The sequence below is a fragment of the Netta rufina genome, assembly GCF_964035555.1.
Source record: "Netta rufina genome assembly, chromosome: 5".
NCBI classification, from domain to species: domain Eukaryota; kingdom Metazoa; phylum Chordata; class Aves; order Anseriformes; family Anatidae; genus Netta; species Netta rufina.
In genome coordinates, this window is record NC_140128.1 from 50,418,860 (window position 1) to 50,438,703 (window position 19,844).

Consider the following 19,844-nt stretch of genomic DNA (forward strand, 5'->3'; position numbering starts at 1 on the left):
GTGAGGAGAAAGAAGCACCCCCAAGGCTCAGATCTCAGCTAAAGTGAAGCACCCTGAAGGAAGCCTCTTTCACAGTCAGCAAGGTGAAGCTGGACAATGCTGATGGCCACTGTCACAATTTTGTCTGGCAGAGCAGGCTGGCAAACCCTTGTTCCTGTGTCATTAGTCAGGGGCTGCTCCTATTATGCCAATCCAACCTGTTCACTTCTTGCACTGAGATACCAGGTTGCCTTTTGAAGACTTGATGTCTCCTGCTGCTGCCATCACGACTTTGTACCTTCAGCACAGCAGGTTCACCTCACCCATGGTTTGACAGGAGGAGGGAGGATGGCTCACTGATACAACCAGCTCACACCTGGCACTTGCTGAAGTAGGATAGGTAACAGAGGTGCCATTCAGGCTGCTGCTCAACTTGATATATTCCTGACATGTCTTCATTTTCTTTTCAGATCTACTGATATCTGTTAGATGCATTCATATTTTAGTTTGGATAGACAAATTAGAAAAGAATTAGAAAAAATAACTATATGACAGACTATTCCATCCTGCTTTATAGATATATATTAAAAAAAAAAAAAAAGCTATATTCAAGCATCTCGACTTTGTTTTGTTTTACCATTGATCAAATGCAAGATGAACCCCTAATTCTTATACATACTTCTGCCAGTCAAGTGACTAAAACCTTCTACACGGTTACCCAATATCTATGACTATTTATGATCTGAACCCAGTATAACCCATTTATAATTATGTTTAAAAATGGCAAAAATAATAAGATTGGTTTCTGAATGAATCACAATGTCTCTACCAACAATGTTATCTTTAGTATTTTAATAAACTGCCTTCTGAGAGCTGCTGAGCACTGACAGCTAGATTGATGCAATAAACTTGCAATGGCTCAGAACAGGTCAATGATCTGAGCACTACTAAGAATATCCTTGCCAGCCCCCAGCAACTCTGGAAGAAGCTGATATAGTTCATTGAGTAGAAGTGTTTTCAGCTGCAGTATAGCAAATGATACTATCCAATGGGCAGGAAAGATTCCAAAAGCAGCTTTTACAGCCAGCTGGGTACATAACCTATGACTTGGGAGACAGCTGTGATGCCTGGTGAAGATATATTTGTTGGGATATTTATAATAATATTTCTTGAATGGCAAAATACTGTATACTAGGGTGGATAATAAATCAGTTTCAGTCTGTAACCTTCTGTTGACATGCAGAGGCTATCATACATGCATTTAGTGGTGGCCATTTTTTTGGAGACATTTGTTCTTTCTGAGGTGTTTGACTCCCAGTGAAAAAGACTATGGAGAAATAGAAATTCTAAGGGTATCCAGCAATCATTAGCTGTTTTTACTAGCTAGGTTAATGTCTCAGTCAGGGCAAATAAGCTGGAGCTTGGTAGAAATGATTATCACTCTGCAGATTCTGTGCTAACAAGTGAATATGATGATTTTTATATGCATATAGAACTGAACACATTTTTCATAAAGAAATTTCTGGAGAGGGCATATATAAATAATATTTAGTATAATCTAAATTGCTAGTTGAAATCAGAGACATGTGGCACAATAGCAATTTTCTACTTCACTGTGTTGCAGTCATGGAAAATTTTGTTGAAAGCATCTGGCTACAAAATCAATTACAATTTATAAATTAGACTTGCTTTCACTCCGAAGGCTGGGTTTAAAGTATGCCCTTGGGGCTGTGCAGAATTCTTACTTTAATGCTTTGGCATCAGACTGTAGGATTTTGCCTTCAGCACTGATGGGTCATTAATGTGGTTAATCACCTACTGGGTCCGATAGAGCAGGCAAGAAAGCTTGGACAGAAGCACAAAGACTCTGCTCTGAGAACAGGCTGCATATCTACTTGCAGTGTAGGCTACATGGCCTGAGTCAGATGCACAAACAATTTAAAAGCTCAATCATTTTCATTCTATTTTGTAGGGCTTTCACACTCTCCGACAGTGGCTGGATCTGCATTAAAGCAGTGCAAGCACTCAGGTGTAGACGTTTATCTGTTTTGCACATCCCAGGTTTTTGGCAAGGGATGTTTTAAGACAGCAGCCCCAATATGAAGCTGAGCTACAAAACATCACAGTTAAATAGATGTCAGAGGTGCATGAGCGTTTTATAGGCACTGAAATAAGATATAATCCCCAAATCATCTGTGATCAATGATTCAGACATGAAGAACAGTGCTTAAGATTTTAAGGACTGATTTAGAAACACTATTATTTATTTTGTGTTTTGAGCAATCTGGCCTTTGCTCTGTTCCCTGGAAATTGAACTGAGCATTTTGTTTTCATTGTTCCTACTACTGACATAGTTAATATTTATGCACACCTCCAGCTATCGGTATCTTAAACTTTTCAGAAGAAAGCAAGAGAATAAAAAAGAAAGTAAACTTTGAACTTACATTTCAAGCTTACTTTTGCTATTTCTAAAATTCCTTAAAGAAATAAAGGGAATAAAATTCCTTAGCAAAATTTTCATCTCATTGGACAGGTGAGGTCAATAAAAAGAAGTGAAATTGTCCTAAGTGAGATGGAAATCAAAGTCTTGTGCTTCAAGGGGATTCCATTGCAAAGATGTAGAAAGGTTCATCGCTTAAGTGAGATATTTAGATAACACAAGTTAAGGAGAATAGATTTGCTGTGATTTAAAGCAAAAAAATGCAAGATAACAAAGGATTTAAAGAAGAAATTGAATGTAACCCAGCAGCACAAGAGTGTTTCTCTCTCTCTCTCTCTTTTTTTTTTTTTCTTTAGATCCTGACACAACACTAAAACATCAGGGTGATGATGCAGTTTTCTGTTACGGTCCTTCATGTAAGTTTCCTTTATCTAGTTGCATGCTTATGTAAAAATCATCCAGATTAGAAAGGCTGGGCTGAAAGAAATGCGATGTGAGATTATGTGCTTTCACAGTAGAAATTTGTATATGCACCTTTTGATTTTCTCTTGTGGCTATATTTTCACTCATTATTTTAAATCTGTTTTTCACATGGAGAGGCTCAGCAAAACTCAGAGAAGTGCAACGTAGCTACACCAGAGAAAAGTGTGTGCACAAGCACACGTATACACAACCCCATACAGCAGGTTTTGTCGCTGCCCCTCTTCCCCCACACTTCTTTTCTGTTGAAGCATTTCATTAGAAATGGAGCTGTGCCTGATGATGATTAGCTCCTTGCTGCACAGCCACTGGGTTCTTCCTCTGGGGCTGGCAGCAATGCTTAGAGAAGCGTTGCGGGACTGTGTATGGCTCTTGAGCAGCTAATCGGGGGAGAGGAGGAGGCATGCCCTCTGCCTCCAGAAAGAACAGTTGCAAAGAAGGAATTCATTTGCTCTGCTCTCTGATGAATTAGAGCTCCTCTCCATCTGGCTCCTCCATGGAAGAAATGACAGGCTTTGCCTTCCCTCGCTTCCTGTTTAGCTGTGAATAACTTTTAGTTATCTCTCAGCATACAGCCTGTCCCCTCACCTCTCTGCTGTCAGTGCCCCCTCTGCCTGCTCTCTTCCTCTCTTCTGCTGCCTCCTGACACTCAGGCTTTAATTTGCTTCAGTTCAGAGCCTCCTCACACTCCCCTTGCACTCTACCTGAATACCTTCACCTTCCCTGCTATCCTTTGCTCTTTTTCACATCTGAAATCTGATGTTTTTATATAACTCTAGCAAAATCACTGCAGTTGGAAGCATTACTAGGAAGACAGTGCAAGAGTGCTGATGGCAAAAAAGCCTCCTCAGAATGCTGGCAGACTCCCTGTTACTTGCCCTATTTTAAATCTTACTGAAGAAAGGGTGTTTAATATGCAATAGTATCAATACTTGAGCAGGGAGAGGGAATCAAAGATTCAGAAACGTTTCTTCTTTAGAGACTGTATTCTTGTCCTTTCTGTTATTCAAAAGACTTCCTTTCTTAGGTTTTATAAGTTGTTGGACCCCTCTCTTCTCTATCTACTCTTCTTTGACATCTGCTTGTTCCCCTCCACTCTATGCCCATAATGAGCTCCTTGCTGCTCTGCCTTCCTATTCTACTCGAGTTATTTTTATTTAACAAAACATTCATGGGTTTGTTAAAGAAAAATGACTTCCTATCTCAATTCCTCAGCTATTAAATAATTTACCTGTGCAACAGATTTAACATTTTGAAATATATTTGGAAAACACCAAGTACCACATGCTGGTATGGACAAGGCAAACTTCTCCTGCACCAAAGCCAGGATGGGAAAAATAACTGTTCCTTCTGTTATTTTTTTTTCTTCTTCTCCCCCCTCCTCCCCATGACAATTACTGAGGCTAAAATAAAGGTTGCTCTCAGAAATGGCATAGAATTTTAGAAATTACCCTTTCTTTCAGGAATCAATTAGGTAAAACACCACCAAGAATGGTTTCATCACAGTAAAGCTGAGGTTTTGCATTAAAAGGCAATGTTAAAACGTACATTCAGAAATTTGATAAATCAGGCATAAAACTAGGTAAATAAATGATAAGTTGTTATCATCTTGGCATTCAGCCTATATAAAAATCCATGCTTGCCTGCCTTTGATACAGTCAGTTCACATCACAGCAAAACATTAACACATTAACATAAAAATAGACTATGAAAGAAGTTTGTTTTCAAGGAGGTATTATTAAAGTAGTTCTGACTTTTGCAATGCTGACATTGAGGCAGGTTGTATCCCACTGTTCAGGCTTTATAATCCATTCCCAAATGACTCTTTATAAAGTTATAACAATAATAATATTAATAATAAAATCTCCACCATTTTTTTCAAGACAAAATCACTAATATAAGGTTTTGTTCAGTGCTCACAAATTTGTTCAGAAAATTATGACCTGATTTTACAAATTCTCTATATAGATGTAACAAAAAAAGTCTTTTTTTTTTTTTTTTTTTTTTTCCAGCTTTCCTCCTACTGTATTCTACCTCTCCTGATTCAGGTGGGCTGGAGAACACAGTAATTGGAAAAGAAATCTGGTAAAAAAAAAAAAAAAAAAAAAAAAAAAAGAGAACGAAAGAAGGCCCACCCCCACTTCTATTTAAGTCAGTGGAAAATTTTCCATTACCTTCTGCAATACCTGCATCCAGATACTGAAAAACAGTTCAAGATTTTAAATAGAATTGTCCCAGTTTTCCTCAGGCTGAATGTCAACCACTGTCTTCCAACACAACTCTGTTCTACCTGCTCCCCAGTTCACGCTCTGGTGCATGTTTGCAACTTCGCATACTTGCTGACTTTGGTTGCAAACATTAAAAATCTGATTGAAAAAAAAAAAAAACAAACAGCCAACCAACCAACCAAAAAAACCACCACCACCACCACCAACAACAACAAAAACAACCACAAGAACACCACCATTCAGTGTTCTTTGTTGAAAGATGATATAAACATAAACATTGCAGGATTATCTCCAAACAGTGGATGAGTGGATGGAGATGGTAGTTTGACCACAGATATGCATTTATACTTTTTGTATATATATATACACACATATACAGAGTCTCTATATACACTTTATAAATGTTATAACAAAATATTGTAAAAATAATATTTTTGCTCAAATACTTGATTAATGTGGACTAATCTTATGCTGCATTTATGTGATATACCCATTTGATAAGATGGCCTTGTTAGAAGCCCTAAAGTCTACAATACTTGCAGTTGTTAGGAAAAAAATAGAAAGAAAGAAAGAAAATAATTAAAAAAAAGAGTCTGTATTTCTGAGTCACCTCTTGCCACGCCAAGAAGTCAGGTTGGAGGTGGGCCCTCGTATCTCAGCATCAGGTTGAAGGACCGAGCGAAGTTGTTTGCCAGTGTGCAGCTGTGCTTGTCCTTTGCCAGGGGCAGGAGGAAGGCCAGGAGCAGAAGCAACAGGAGGAGCAGTTGCAGTGGCAGTGCTGCCCAGCACACTCGATGCAGGAAGGAGCGCACACCTCCAGAGCGCTTCCGAAAGACATAAAGCAAACAGTAACTCAGACTGCATTGCAGTCTGCCTCAGTTCTTCTTACACCTACCCAGGCACATCTTAAACTTTTATGTGATGCAGAAGAATTGGAGACAAAACATTTATTGCTGAGCAGCCACAGAAGAGATGTACACAAAAAAGTCAGATCATTTTTCTTACGCTGGTGCATGTCAGGAGTAGTTTGGTTAACCTCATCAATTTAATCTGGATTAGCACAAACAGGAGGGAACATATCTGGGGCTACAGAATTCAGGAAATATCAATTAAGAAGCAAGATCTCCACTGGCAGAATTCCTGGATCTCTCCTGTCAATAAGCAGAACTGTGTGTGCTTTGAAGAAAAAAAAAAAAAAAAAAAAAAAAAAAAGCCCAAATATCAGCAATCTGTAAGAGAATCCTGAAAAATATGACTCAGTAACCCATTAATTTCATCAAACATGGATTTTTGCTTAGAACACAAAAATAACACTTAATACTGCTACAGCATTAGGTATCAACCTACATCACAAGTATCAACACAGAACATCCGCTGCAGTGGGATCTGTGTTTTCCACAAAAGGAAGTTAATTTGAAGGAGCTTAGGTTGTGTTCAAGCCACAGGGGATATCAGTACTACAGCAAAATCAGGGCTCCTGGCCTCTGCTGGATGTATGACTTAACAGGCAATGCCTTTGTCCCATTAAAGCCCCATCAGGAACAGCCTGTGGGAAACATCAGCAGAGAAGATAAGGAGCAGGATGATGGTAAAGGAAGGCAATTACTCTTTGCTATTTTTAAGGGTCTCTTCTACTGCTTTCTAAATTTCCCAGTCTCTTGCAGCTCTATATAAATGTTTACAGAATTGATTATGAAGGCAAATATATCGTTGTGGTTCCAGGTCACAAGACACTCATGTTGTGAAATCCTCCTTCAGATGCAGTTCGTTTGCTTCCATTCAATCAAATGGCTGATGAGATTTAGTTGTTGTATTAGGCAGAGGTAGAGGCAGCAAAGCAGGAGCTGCTTGCTCTATCATTTCAGACCTGCACAGTGTCTCAGCTGGAACTTGCTCATTGAGGCCAATGAAAACTCAGGTCCCTGAGCACTGGGACCGCCAGAAGTCAACAAGTAAGTGTCAGGGTGCAAGTGGGACTCTGTAAACATGCTTGGAAACCTTCCTAGGTACAGCTAGCATTTACCCACCCAATCAAGGCTTCACCATCCTGTCTGGATCACAGGAGTCATCTGTTCCTACTGTGATCTGTTTTCAAAAACTAGCCAAAATACAAGGCGTAACTACCTGTACTAGTGGCACTTTCCCTTTTCGAAAATGAAATCCTTCATCTTCTCTGGATTTTTTATTTATTTATTTTTAATTAACAGGTGTAGTTCTGTTGATGGAAGATCAGACTGGAGTTGCATCTACTTTGGGACAATACAGACCACACTCCTTCTTCTACCACGAAGATGTAACAAGGTTTAATGCTGATGTTGTTAAACCCTGTGACTGACTGCTCCACAGTTCATTATGGCTAGGGGTCTCAGAAAGGTCCTCACAAACTCAAACTGGGAATTGGAAGCTCAGCTCTAAATGACACTCAGCTGTGACGAAGACAGCCAATCTTTCTAACAACACCTAAAACTTTACAGCTGTCCATCCACTCAGGTTTGTCTTGGTCTCCCTACAATGGCCCCACTGCCAAGGCCACTCACGTTGTTCCTACCCCAGCTCTTTTCCTTATCCAATGTTTGATTCAGAGCAAGTCACTGACTCCACCCTGAGCTCTAAAGCAAAGGCTGTTAATGCAACTCTAAAAAAATAAGATGAGATTGAAATGTTATTTGTCAAGTGTGCTGTTCTAAGATCTATGGGAAGGAGCTGTAAAATGATCCTGCCTTTCAAAGTTTATCCTGCAGAAAGAATTAATATGAAATGGCCTTATTAGCAAGCTATCATTTGAAGCTACCCTTGGAGCTTTCTGCAGGGTAAGATACTCAGGCTAACCACAGCAGATCCTAGCATTGGAAAAATCTGAGGAAGAACTTGTGCCTTGGGGCAGAACTTCAGAGAAGTAGAAATATACTGTATTTATCTGCTGTTTCTCTCCCATCTCTTTGCTGGGGTTGTAGGCACTTGTGTTTGATGAACTTTTGTCTTTGCTGCCCAGCTTCTCTGTTTTGTTTGATCACACAGCAAGGTCAGAATCTGTATTTTTGATTCCATTTGTTGCCATGGAAATGCCTCTCCTATCACACACATGACATTATGATGGCTCTGCAGGGCTGAAGATGAGGCACACAAGAGCTGTGAGAGTTTGGTGGTTACAGCAAATTTGCAATGATAAGCCCTTAATATATGAGGGCCCCAACCTGCACACACCGAAATCCATGGGAGATTTACCATTAACGACAGTGTCTGCAGCAGGATTATGCACAGAGACAACTAAATAAAGTCGGGATTGAGAACTACTTATTCATAGAGTTCAAATGATATCCTTACAAATGGGTTCATTACTTACACATCCGGGTTCTGCTATTGTGCACACGAATCCTACAGTAATTCTGTTGCTTTGGGCTGGCTGGAACAGTTTCTTTATTACTATTATTTTTATTTTCATTTTTTATTTTTTTTGGTGATAGCACTGCTAGAGGTGTCATAATTTAAGGACAGAAAATTTTGAGAGACACAGTAACTTTGAAGAAGGGAGATGATACAGTTGGAAAAAGCTCAGAAGCTTTCAGGCACTGATTCCCTCTCCTGGGTGTGAACAAAGCAGCACTTCAGTTTGGCTAGGGATTTTTAGTGCTATACTGCGAGAGAGATGCTTTCAGGCTGCAGTGACCTGAGAATATAGCACCAATGAGGAATTGAGGAGGCCAAAGTGGAAACCTCTGCTATGCTGGACTTGGAGTGATCAGGAATGTACAAGTCTACCTAGAGTCAGGACCACAGTCCCAACCCTTTAGCACATCATTCTGTGTTAGAAGAGGACAGTCTGCGCAGTTCCACCTTTGCAAAAGCCAGCTTGATCATTTCATTTCCATGTCAGATCAAAGGTGGGAACCACAAACCTTGCTACACAGTGGAATTCCCCTTCTCCCCTCATTTCAGCTACTGGCATCGGTACATCTGCTACCCAGCACCCACAGTGTCTGCAGAGTGTGTGTCAGATCTAGGCTTCACAAAATACCCTGAAACCAAATCCTCCTCTAAGGAAAACTGGCAGAACTCCACTGAAGTCAACAGAACTTTAATTTCCACCATCTTAGAATAACAGCTGGAATACCTGGGTACCGAGCCAAAGTGTTAAGACATTTTTGAAACACACATGGAAAAGGAATAGACCGATATGTAAAATGAAAATATACTTTTAAAGTTCACCATCAAAGATAAGTGTCTGTTCTCTGCCCCTTATCCCTTGACGTATCAGGAGAAGCACGGATTGTCAAGAGGCAGACAGCTGTGTTTTGTGTAATGCTAAATGCATGCTTGTTACCAAACGAACTGCACTGGCTGTGAACATTCACATTTGTACTTGATTCGTGCTGGGGTGTTTGAATGACAAGCACCGGTTTAGATCTAGGGAGTCCTCAGCACTTAAATCTGTTTGCAGTTAATAACTCTTTACCCAGCACACCATGAAAAATCGCTTGGATGGGAAACAGCAGAAAAACACTTTAGAACTTGCTACAAAATATTCTTCTATAAGTTGCTGAAGTGCTTTGCTGAAATTCAGTGCACTCCCTGGTTTGCTGTTGACCACATTCCAGGACGTGCAGAAACACACAGTTAATCTGGCTCTATGAGGAGCAGAGGAATACTGCATCTGATATCATTCTCATTAGTGGGTTTTTGCTGCTGCTTATATGTCACCAGCATGTCCGATAAAAGTCATACCCGCACCTCTGAATCACTGATTCAGTAGAGAAATAAAATCAGCTCTGCATTTCTTCCTCTGACCTTAGAGCATTTCACTCTGAGAGAATATCTGAGATGTATTGCTATCTGAAAACTCCTGCTCTCCCCATAGATAAAGGAACCAACTCCTTCATATCCTCAGCCTCCAACTGCTTTCAGCTCTGGCACTCTCCTGAGCCTATGTAGCTTGTCCACCTGGTTAACCCTCAGTAAATTTTCCAGGTACCTTACCCAGCTTCTCCTTGAACCTACACAGACTTTTAAAGTCCAATATCCTTTCACAAGGAGTTCCACGGGTCAACTATTAGAGGCATGAAGAAGTTAGCCTTGAACCTAGCTGCTAGTTCTTTCCTGTGGAGAATCTGTCCCCATCTGTACTCTCTGCACCATGCATGACTTGAAAGCCCTGAACCCACTGCTCAGACAGGATGAATCCAGGCCTGTACCTCCCCAGTGGGCAGATCACAACACAATGGGCTTAATCTGCAGTAGCAATGGCAGAGGAAGAACACCTTAATAGGAAGAATAGACCTTGGAAGGGATTGCCTACATGAGTGTCATTTCTGCCACCTTGTTATTCCTTTGAGTACAAGCAGAACAGCCAAGAAGGCAGGAACAGCAGTTTACCGTACTTCTAAATAGAAACATGTCATCATCATGTTCAATTGCCTTTTTTTTTTTTTTTTTTGATAAAGCAGTTGCCTCTGGGAGGCCATGGCTTTCTGCCGCTTGAGATACCACTAGAAACAAATGTAGTTGCCACTTACAGAAGCAGGTTACTGCCAACCAGAATAGATCAGCTCCAGGGGGAGCAGAGGCTCCTCTCTCAAACCAAAGTAAAATGGACTTTTACCTCTGTGTGGGACCATTTATAGGTGGGCTCCTCATCAGTTCTCAGTTCAGAGCCATGAATATCCCTCTCTGAGATAAGCAATACTGCAAATCACAGCTTGTCTTTTCAAGAGGGGAGGACTTTTTGATTGTTTGTTTTCTTGCTGAGGTTCTAATGTGGGGGAGTTGGATGCCACTGCCCCTAGAGCTGAGCATCCAGCAAGCTGTAAGAAAAAGCGCTGGCTCACTCCCACACACCAGAGCAAAAATCAAGTGTTGAATGCTGTCGATCAGGCCTCTGCAAAAGGACAGTGAGCCACTGGGTTCAGAACCATGCTTTCCTAAACATAAATACTGCCCAGGGTAGGAAACCAGCAGTGAGGAATGAGTGAGGATGGCTGGGACCCCTCAGAGTCCTGTGCTTATCATTCTCCATCTAACAAAGGTCTACCAGAACGTATGTGCTGAAGGAGGTTAACTGAGGTCACACAAGCAATTTCAGTTCTGACATTTTCTATCTTCAGTTTGCTTGACTTCGTAACCTCAACGTTCTTCTCAGTTTTGAAGAGGATAAGTACATGCATGTGAATAAGTAAGTATACAGGCAAATTACAGGCTTTTGTTTTCTCCCTGAGGGGAAATGCTGAGTACCTCAACATGGATGGATGGTTAACTAGAATCTTTGATGAACATTTGATTTAAAAGGAACGAAAATCATGGAAAAGCCAGCAGTTTGGATCTGAGATTTCAGCAATCACGCATGGCAGATATTTCAATTTTCTGCTGCAAAGTCGCTTAGAACTAAGTCCCGTGCCATATGCTGCTGTGACACAAACAGATTTATAAAGGTTAGCTTCTGCATGCATAAACAACATGCCATGCTTTTAGGATAAGCATGTCACAGGACAAGGGCTACAGCTTGATCCATTAAAGGAGCACTCATTTCTATAATTCTCCAGACCTAAGCAAGCACAAAAAGTCTCAGTTTGGTCCCAGCAGTGGAAGCTGATTTCTCTTTACCCAGAAAATGTTTTATGTGGGATGAAAGACAGAAAGCACTGTGGAAGACTAGTAAAGCAGTAGGTAGAATGGGTCATAAAAATTTTCTTTTCTATGTTATGAGAATATGGAGGGCCAAATTTCCAGCTGGGTAATTTTGAAGCACTTTTTCACACCCAACAGCAAGGCAGTGAGTTACACCAAGTCCCTCAATTATCACACATTTGCAAAAATTTCAGAACAGGTTAAGAGGTTTTTAAACCAGTGCTACACAAATCTGTGCCCTGGAAATCCAGTCAATATCAAGGAAGGATAGTAGTTCTTTACTTTCATTTCAATCCCTGACAAAAAAAGTACTTCAAAAAAACTTTATTAAAAGGATATTTAAATCAAGGCTTTTAGCATGCCATTTAACATCTTACCTAAGGTAACTATTCTAAAAATCAGCTAGCAAGATACTTGAGGTAATCAATTTCAACTTTTTAGAGCAAGCTTTTCCTGTTTTGCCAAATAACATTGATTCACAGTGATTACTAACCTTTAAGATACATTTATTGTCATGGAAATAAAATCTTTGCAGTTTAATTGTTTTATTTTTCCTAATCTCAAAGCTATATGTTAAACTATCATTAAGATAAGTTGCTTTTATTTGTATGCTTCTGCTTGTATCTATACAGAACATATATAGTCAGTTTTAATTTTGATGTATTAAGATGTTGGAAAATGGTGAACAGTAATTCATCTTTACTAGATGATACATACTTTAATCATGATTTGTGACAAGTAAATCATGAAGGGAAAATGGAATAATTAAAACCACAAATATACCACTAGCTTAAATACACTCATAAGCAACATGATTTATCCAAATATATTTTGTACTTAAAAGCAATTCTCTACTAGTTTTGGAAAAAGAGTCTTAGGCAGCTAGAAAACTGGATTACATTTTTGTTATTATGCCTGAAATTTTAGTATTAGACATCAGTATCCTGCATTTTTACAGGAAGGTAGATAAGTAAAACAACTCCTAGTTTGCAACTTCCACTCAGCCTTGCAATATAAAGTTAATTAAATTTGGCATAGAAAGAATAAAAACTGAAATAAAGACAGCATTTATCTGAAGCTGTAGAAGAGTTACTAAGTTCAGACATTGGTCTATCCCATCAACAATGCATGTTTCCAGCTGCTTTACCTGTGACTTCCCTCAGTTCAAGATTAAATTTATCTTAAATTTCAGTCATCATACACAGCTTGAATATTTGCATTCTATTTAAATCACTTAACAATGTGATTGTTTGCTTTAAAAAATTGAGATGTTATTATAATTTCTCTTACTGTGCTTTTTACAGTAGTTTAAAAATATTTCTCATGTGTCTAGTGGAAACTGTTTTTTTTTCTGCTGTTGTCAATAAATCTCTCCCTTGATACCTTTGAATTAGTAAGTAAAATTATATCTGCTGAGAAAGAAAATCATTCTAGGATATTTGCTCAGTGAAAATCTGCAAATAGTCCACAAAGTGGTAGGACTCAACATTTTAACAAAGAAGGGGCCACCAATCACATAGTCAGCTATATTAACGTTAACATAAGGTGAGAACTAGGCATCCTAGGAAGGAAAATGTCTCCTCCATCTTGTACCAGCACCTCTTTAGAGGGAGAGCATCAGCATAGCACAATGGAAGAACCAGGCAAGAAGCAAACAAGGAGTCCCTCTTTTCCAGCTTTTATGAAAGTCTGCAATGTGGATTGTTGAAAAGCCCAGAACCTACAGAAACAAGTGCAGGCAGGCAGTCTCAGTTACAGTAACCTGAAGGGAAGTTTGTGGACCTGTTGGAGAAAGCAGGTGACGATGTTGTTAGGCCAGCACACTGAGTAGCAGGTCAGAGTTAGGAAGAGGAATGGTCAGGATTCTTCAGTTTTTTGGTGGTGTTTTTTTTTTTTTTTTTTTTTTTTCCTTTTTTTTTTCTTCCTCTTCTCCCTAAGAAGTTTCCTTTCTGAGCAAACACCACTGCTGAGTGATGTTAGTCCAGCCAGAATTGTTGTTAATCTGAATGGTGAGATGCTCTTCTCCCTGTGTTTGGGCCATATTATAATTCCTACAGCAGGCAGGTACAGCTGTATAGACACAGTGATGGAAAAAATATGGGCCATTTCTTCAGAGAACGAGAAAGCAAAGTGTCACAGCAAAGTTTCAGTGCCTGACTGACAAGCTGGGCTCTAGCTCTTGGCTCCCTCACAGCCCTGAATTTGAAGCATTTTGGCTTCATCTTGGCTGACACCTAACCTTTTTTTGTTCAGCACAAAAACATTTCCTTAGTCAAAAGAGATAAGAAAAGCTGAGGAAAAGATACTTTTTACCAAGTCTTTTCCGTTTTACTAATAATGTACCTGCACTGAAGGTTTCACAGATTTCAAGTGATTAAAACCCAGCAGGACTACAGGAAAATAAACAGTCCACATACTTTCAATAGAAAGGCACCATTAAGACAAGCATGTACATATGATGCTGAGCATTTTTGTAATATGAGTTTCTGCACGAAGAATTCCTGTTGTATCTGCACTTGGACAGAGCAGAATGCATTACTGTTTTCTTCCTGACAAGCTGTGGCAAGCTCTTGCTTTGCACAGTTTCCTGAATGGCTGCATTAATTTGATTGACTCCAGATCAATGGTGTTTCTAAATAAGATTAAATTACAGGCTCCTTCTGTCCATGTGTTATAGGAGATTATTCTTAGAAGAATCTCAAAGGAAGCAATTAGCTGACCACTGATGTAATGAATTCTAATTATTTTGTTTGTACAAACAATAAAGCCAGAATCATTTTGTGTAGCAAGGAAGTGTAATTACTCTGAGCACTTGAGAAAATAAATCAAGCAGTGCTACCTAGACCTGTAAATAACGAGCTTTTGACTTCCTATTTCTGTTAAGAATGTCCATGGAATATTTTCAGTTAACTCAGAGCCAACCTTTGAATGTAACATTTATCATAGTTACTATTAAGCATTTGCTTGATTACGTCCTTGAATGTGCTAGGTGCCCTGCAGAAATATCCATCTACATTGCCCTGTCACTGGCACCTGCTAAAAATTCACTACAGCCAGTGCAATTTCCTGCAACTGTTTTTTGTTAATCAACAAGAAGCTGCTCACATCCCAGTCATTAGGCCATACTGTTCCTTAAGGGCACTGGTGGCTAGGGGCATGTCCTCAGCGAAGGATGAATGATCAGAAAAAAGCCCATTAATAAATGTGGAGAAGGCTCTATTCTGGCCAACATTTTTCTGTGCAGGCTAGAAAAGGAAATAAAATCAGAGGGCAATGGAATGAGACCAGCTGCATCCGGGTCTTCCCATTTTTCAGATTGATCTTTTTCTGCTGCAAAATATTCTTAACTCAAACTTGGAAGACAAGCAGAGTCACTGGGGACCTCATGTTGTAGAAGCAGAGTTCAGCCCAAAATACCTAAATATTTGCCACCTCCCACTGCATGCCAGCTCACTGGATATTTCAAGTACAGTGAAGCAGTCCCCAACCAGGTGTCCTTTCTGCAGATACCAGCTCCCAAGATCAGCCACTCCAAGTGGTTTCCTTCATCATGGATTTGAAAGGATAGTCAAAACATACATGTACAAAAATATTTTGCTGTATCTTTCATTTCTAATCACACTTTGAGTGTTACATTGGATTTTAAAATAAATTGCAAAGCTCCCAGTTCTGCAATTGGTTTGCTTTTCCTCTTTTCTCAGCCTGAATAGTGATGCACCCACAAGGGATCAACATTATCTTCTGGTTCTCCTAAATGGTGTTCAACCACCTTATGTCAAAGCAGGCTCACATCCTGACAATAGCCTTAGCCTGAATGAAAGAGACACTTCTGCTTACAGCACTTGGATTCTGATTGTAGACACAGTTTAAAACCAGAATGAATGCTCTGAAGTCTGCAGAATCCCACTGAAGTGATTAAGGTGTAAGTTACAACAACATTTGTACTGGCTGGGGGAAAATGGCACATAACAGTGGTGCAATGGGAGCCATTTCCTTTGTGCTTATGGGTTATTTCAGTTCTACAATCCTTCTCACCCCGAGCTGTTTCTCTTTGTGTTCAGTAGCTATTAAAAACTCAGAGAATGTTTTTTTTTGTGCTCTTGCTGTAGACCTAATTGAAAAATGTTTGCTGTCTGCCATTATGTTATTTCAGTATCCTTGAAAATTAACAGCAGATTTCAGTCTCTATTAGAGAGGTTGAAGAACAAATACCACCTACCCCAAGGCAGGTGGGACAGATGAATTACAAAGTGACAGCTAATTGCTCAGTGAAGATGGGCTGATGCCCAAAGGGATTTTTTGTTTGTTTGCTCATTTGCTTTGGTTTGTTTTTTTTTTTTTTTTTTTTTTTTTTAACTGTTTTTGTTTTTTAACTGTTTTTGTTTTTTATTCCTCACTCCACTCCTCCCCAGACAACTCTAGCCAACTGAATCATATGAAAGCAGAGAATTCCTTGGTCAGTCTTCTGGACAATCCCTCTAGGGAAAGGCAACACTACTAAATGTTTGGTTCAGCCAACACCAAGTATTAAGATGTCACATTATTTTTCCAATCTGCAAAAATACTGTCAGCTTTACTGCATTACTAATCAACTAATGCTGAGCCAGACAGGCAAGAATGGAAAGTCTTTGGGGGTTTTCGGGAAGGCTGAACTGTAGCCAAAACTATTCAGGTGATGTGTGAAAACTACCAGGAATAAGTCACTATTTCACCAGGGAAAAACATGGGAGTTGCTTCTCCACATCTGAGCATCAAAGGAATATCTCTGAATGAAGAAATCTCGACTTCTCACCATACTAGAGCTGCACTGTATTACACTTTAAATATTGGTCTTTTCAAAAGAGATGTTGCAACAAGGAAAATCAAGGGCTTGGTTTAGTTTAAGATAATTATGTGATTATGTTCATGCAACACATTATTCATCCAATTGACCATGTATTGGGCAAATAGAGCCTTATTCTATTCCTTCTGAAAACACAGGGAAAGTGAGATAACAGTGCAAAGTAGAAGCTATCTCTCTGTAAACAGAGTAAGTCTGACAGAGAGAAAGGACTGTTCAGCACTGTCCAGCTCAACAGAAACACTCCCTGACTTATGAAAAGTGGATCAGAAAAGCTTCTTAGGTTAAGTAAGAAGCTGGCAGTATTTTGTTTTCTTTAAGCTTGTCCTTATCATCTGCTGTGCTGCTTCTGTTTCTTATGTCATCACTTCCAAAAGAAACTCTTCACAGGAGGAATTTTGCTGCTTAGAGTAAGGATTTAGTCTAATAATATTAGGCAAATCTCTTTACTTTCTGTTTTTCTGCATTAGTAAGAAAGTCAGCTCAATGATCCAAAGCAATTTTTCTGAAGTGTCTAAAGGAATCAGAAGTCTCAATTTCAAGGTTATTTAGGCACTTAGTCCCTAAATCCTTTAGAGAAAGATATTAAGTCTTCCTTAGTATCTTTTGAAAAAATGAATAAAGTTCATATAGCATAGCATAGAGGAGATGGACTCTATGGACAAAGAAAAAAAAGAAAAAGAAAAAAAAAAAAGGAGAGAAAACTTCATTTTTTTAAGACACATTCTTGAAATTATTTGGTTATTAAAAATCTTGAAAAAAAATAATTTAAAATAATTATCTGTGAAATGTCTGGTAAAATATACATACATACATATATATATATATATACACACACATATATATGTATATTAGTTTAATGAAACTCTCATACCTTTCTGAATCTGTCTGGTTCTTCTGAAGATCTCATACTCTGTTAAAAAAAAAAAAAAAAGAAAAAAAATGTGAACTTAAGATCCCAGTGGAGCCTATAAATTACTATTCACCTCACATGGGATGTTTCTTTAAATTCATGGTCATCTGGATAGAGTGAACCAGCAGGTGATTTTTTTTAACGACTTTTTTAACACATATTAGGCAGAAAGCTAAAATGCTTTTGGGTTCTCGACTATGAATCAGATGAAATGTTCTCCTACCAATAAGTTTGATTTTACTGACACCTATTGACGATGCTTATACTTACATGAGGTCTTGGTCAAAAAAAAACATTACTCGTTATAATCAGTGGCAATGAAATCTAAGAAATATGTTTTTGATTAGCAAAGGTCATGAATACCTTCTGTGAACTTTAAAGGATTCGTGTTTTAAGTAATTTCTGGATTTGAAACCAAGGTTTCCTAAAGCAGAAAATTTGCTGGGGTTTCATTTTTTTCAGGTGTTCAAGTTCTGTATAGAAAGTGTCAAATGTACAACTGGAAAGTCAAGTCCTCTGATTAAGGTACTTTGAACAGACAACGTTAAGTTAGAAAAAACTCTTAATAATTATGTATGTTTATCCTAACTCAGAATATCTTACATATTGGGATGAATTGCCATCCTTATTATATCTGAAATGTAATAACTCTATAAAGTCTTTAAACATTTGGTTCACACATTAAAATATATTGCAGTTGTTCTTTAAAAATACCTGTCCTTATCCCATTCTACATCCTTAGTTCATGAAGACAGTTTCAAAAAGGACATACATAGCACAAGGTCCTCCTGTGCATTGTTACTTTCTGAGTTAGTTCAGTCAGTGGCTATTCTGATCACTGTCTTCTAGCAGGAAAGACACAAATAATGAATATATTCTTACCACAGGAACTGTTCAAAAAAATAATTCAAGAGAACATGTTGTACAGAGAAAGGGCAAAAAGCTAGAAATCCATTTGCCCAGAACAAGGTATATAACCAAAATACTCACATGCAAAAACCTCACCATCCCCAATTGTGTGCATTTTTGACAATGGCTAATTATTGTTCTGTTTGGAACCTTCCACTCTAAGAAATATTCAGAGCATTGCTTATAACGTGAAAAAACTAGTGTGCAACTTTTATTTTAATACAAGAAGGTTCATGCTTATGTTTATAAATACATAGCTATATTTGCTCTGTCTTGTATGGCATTTACTAAGGAAGATTTTAATTAAGCAAACATAACTGTGCTGGTGATTTGGGACTAGAAATTTGCAGCAAGCTGAATGAGCAAAAGCAGAGATCAGCAAATTGAGTGCTGTCACCTACCGGCAAACTCGTGTAATCTTTCAGGTGAGATTTGTAAAGCATCCATCGGTAACGCAGGTCCTCCAGGCCTTCAGAGTCACCAATGACAGGACGAAGACGAAGAAGGTCCTCAAAGCGACGCTGACCATCAGGCACACGAGCCTGCAGTTTCTGCAGGCAAAGTTACACCAGTAACTCGGAATTCAAGAAGATCTTACTTTTAAAATCTAACACTTAAAAAAACAGTGGTACTAAATCAAACTACTGGGTATTCTGGAACAGCATATTTATTTCTATCCTTTTTTTTTTGTTTGTTTGTTTTTGTTTTTTGTTTTTTTTTGTTTTGTTTTGTTTTTGGCTTGAATTAATGGTTCACTCATCTGCAGTACCCATGCAGCTTTGGATATCTTTATTTGTTTCATTTTTTACAGCATGCTTTGTTAGTTCATTCAAACAAATCTAAAACAGTAATGTCAAATACCAAACACTGATTTTAAATCAGCTTATTTTAATGAACATCTTTGCTGTACCATGCTAGAAATGTTCCGTCCAACATCTACAGGCCAGGCTGCTCCTTTCCTTTCTACCACTCTGGCTCTGGCAGATCTTTCTTATTATGAGCAAAATACTTGTCCTAAAGTCCTGAGCTTACTAGTTTCTCTGTAGCACTGGAGTCTCCTAATGCAGGAAGTGTACTTTTTTAAAATAACATTCTTTATGGAGTTGCTTTTATTTCACAGAATCACAGAATCACAGAATTTCTAGGTTGGAAGAGACCTCAAGGTCATCGAGTCCAACCTCTGACCTAACGCTAACAGCCCTCCACTAAACCATATCCCTAAGCTCTACATCTAAACGTCTTTTGAAGACTTCCAGGGATGGTGACTCCACCACTTCCCTGGGCAGCCTGTTCCAATGTCTAACAACCCTTTCAGTGAAGAAATTCTTCCTAACATCTAACCTAAAACTCCCCTGGCTCAACTTAAGCCCATTCCCCCTCGTCCTGTCACCAGGCACGTGGGAGAACAGGCCAACCCCCACCTCGCTACAGCCTCCC

General features: G+C 38.9%; 1 protein-coding gene across 1 annotated transcript in view; it reads right to left on the bottom strand.

Moving 5' to 3' along the window:
* Positions 1 to 5,728: 5,728 nt before the first annotated feature.
* Positions 5,729 to 19,844, bottom strand: part of SYNE3 (spectrin repeat containing nuclear envelope family member 3) — a 54,167-nt gene continuing 40,051 nt past the window's right edge. The window contains exons 17-19 of the mRNA XM_084288577.1: positions 18,809 to 18,958; positions 17,460 to 17,498; positions 5,729 to 5,951 (exon numbers count right to left, since the gene is read on the bottom strand). Coding sequence (XP_084144703.1) covers positions 5,757 to 5,951; positions 17,460 to 17,498; positions 18,809 to 18,958 — 384 coding nt within the window. The 3' untranslated portion in view covers positions 5,729 to 5,756. The remainder of the gene's footprint in view (positions 5,952 to 17,459; positions 17,499 to 18,808; positions 18,959 to 19,844) is intronic.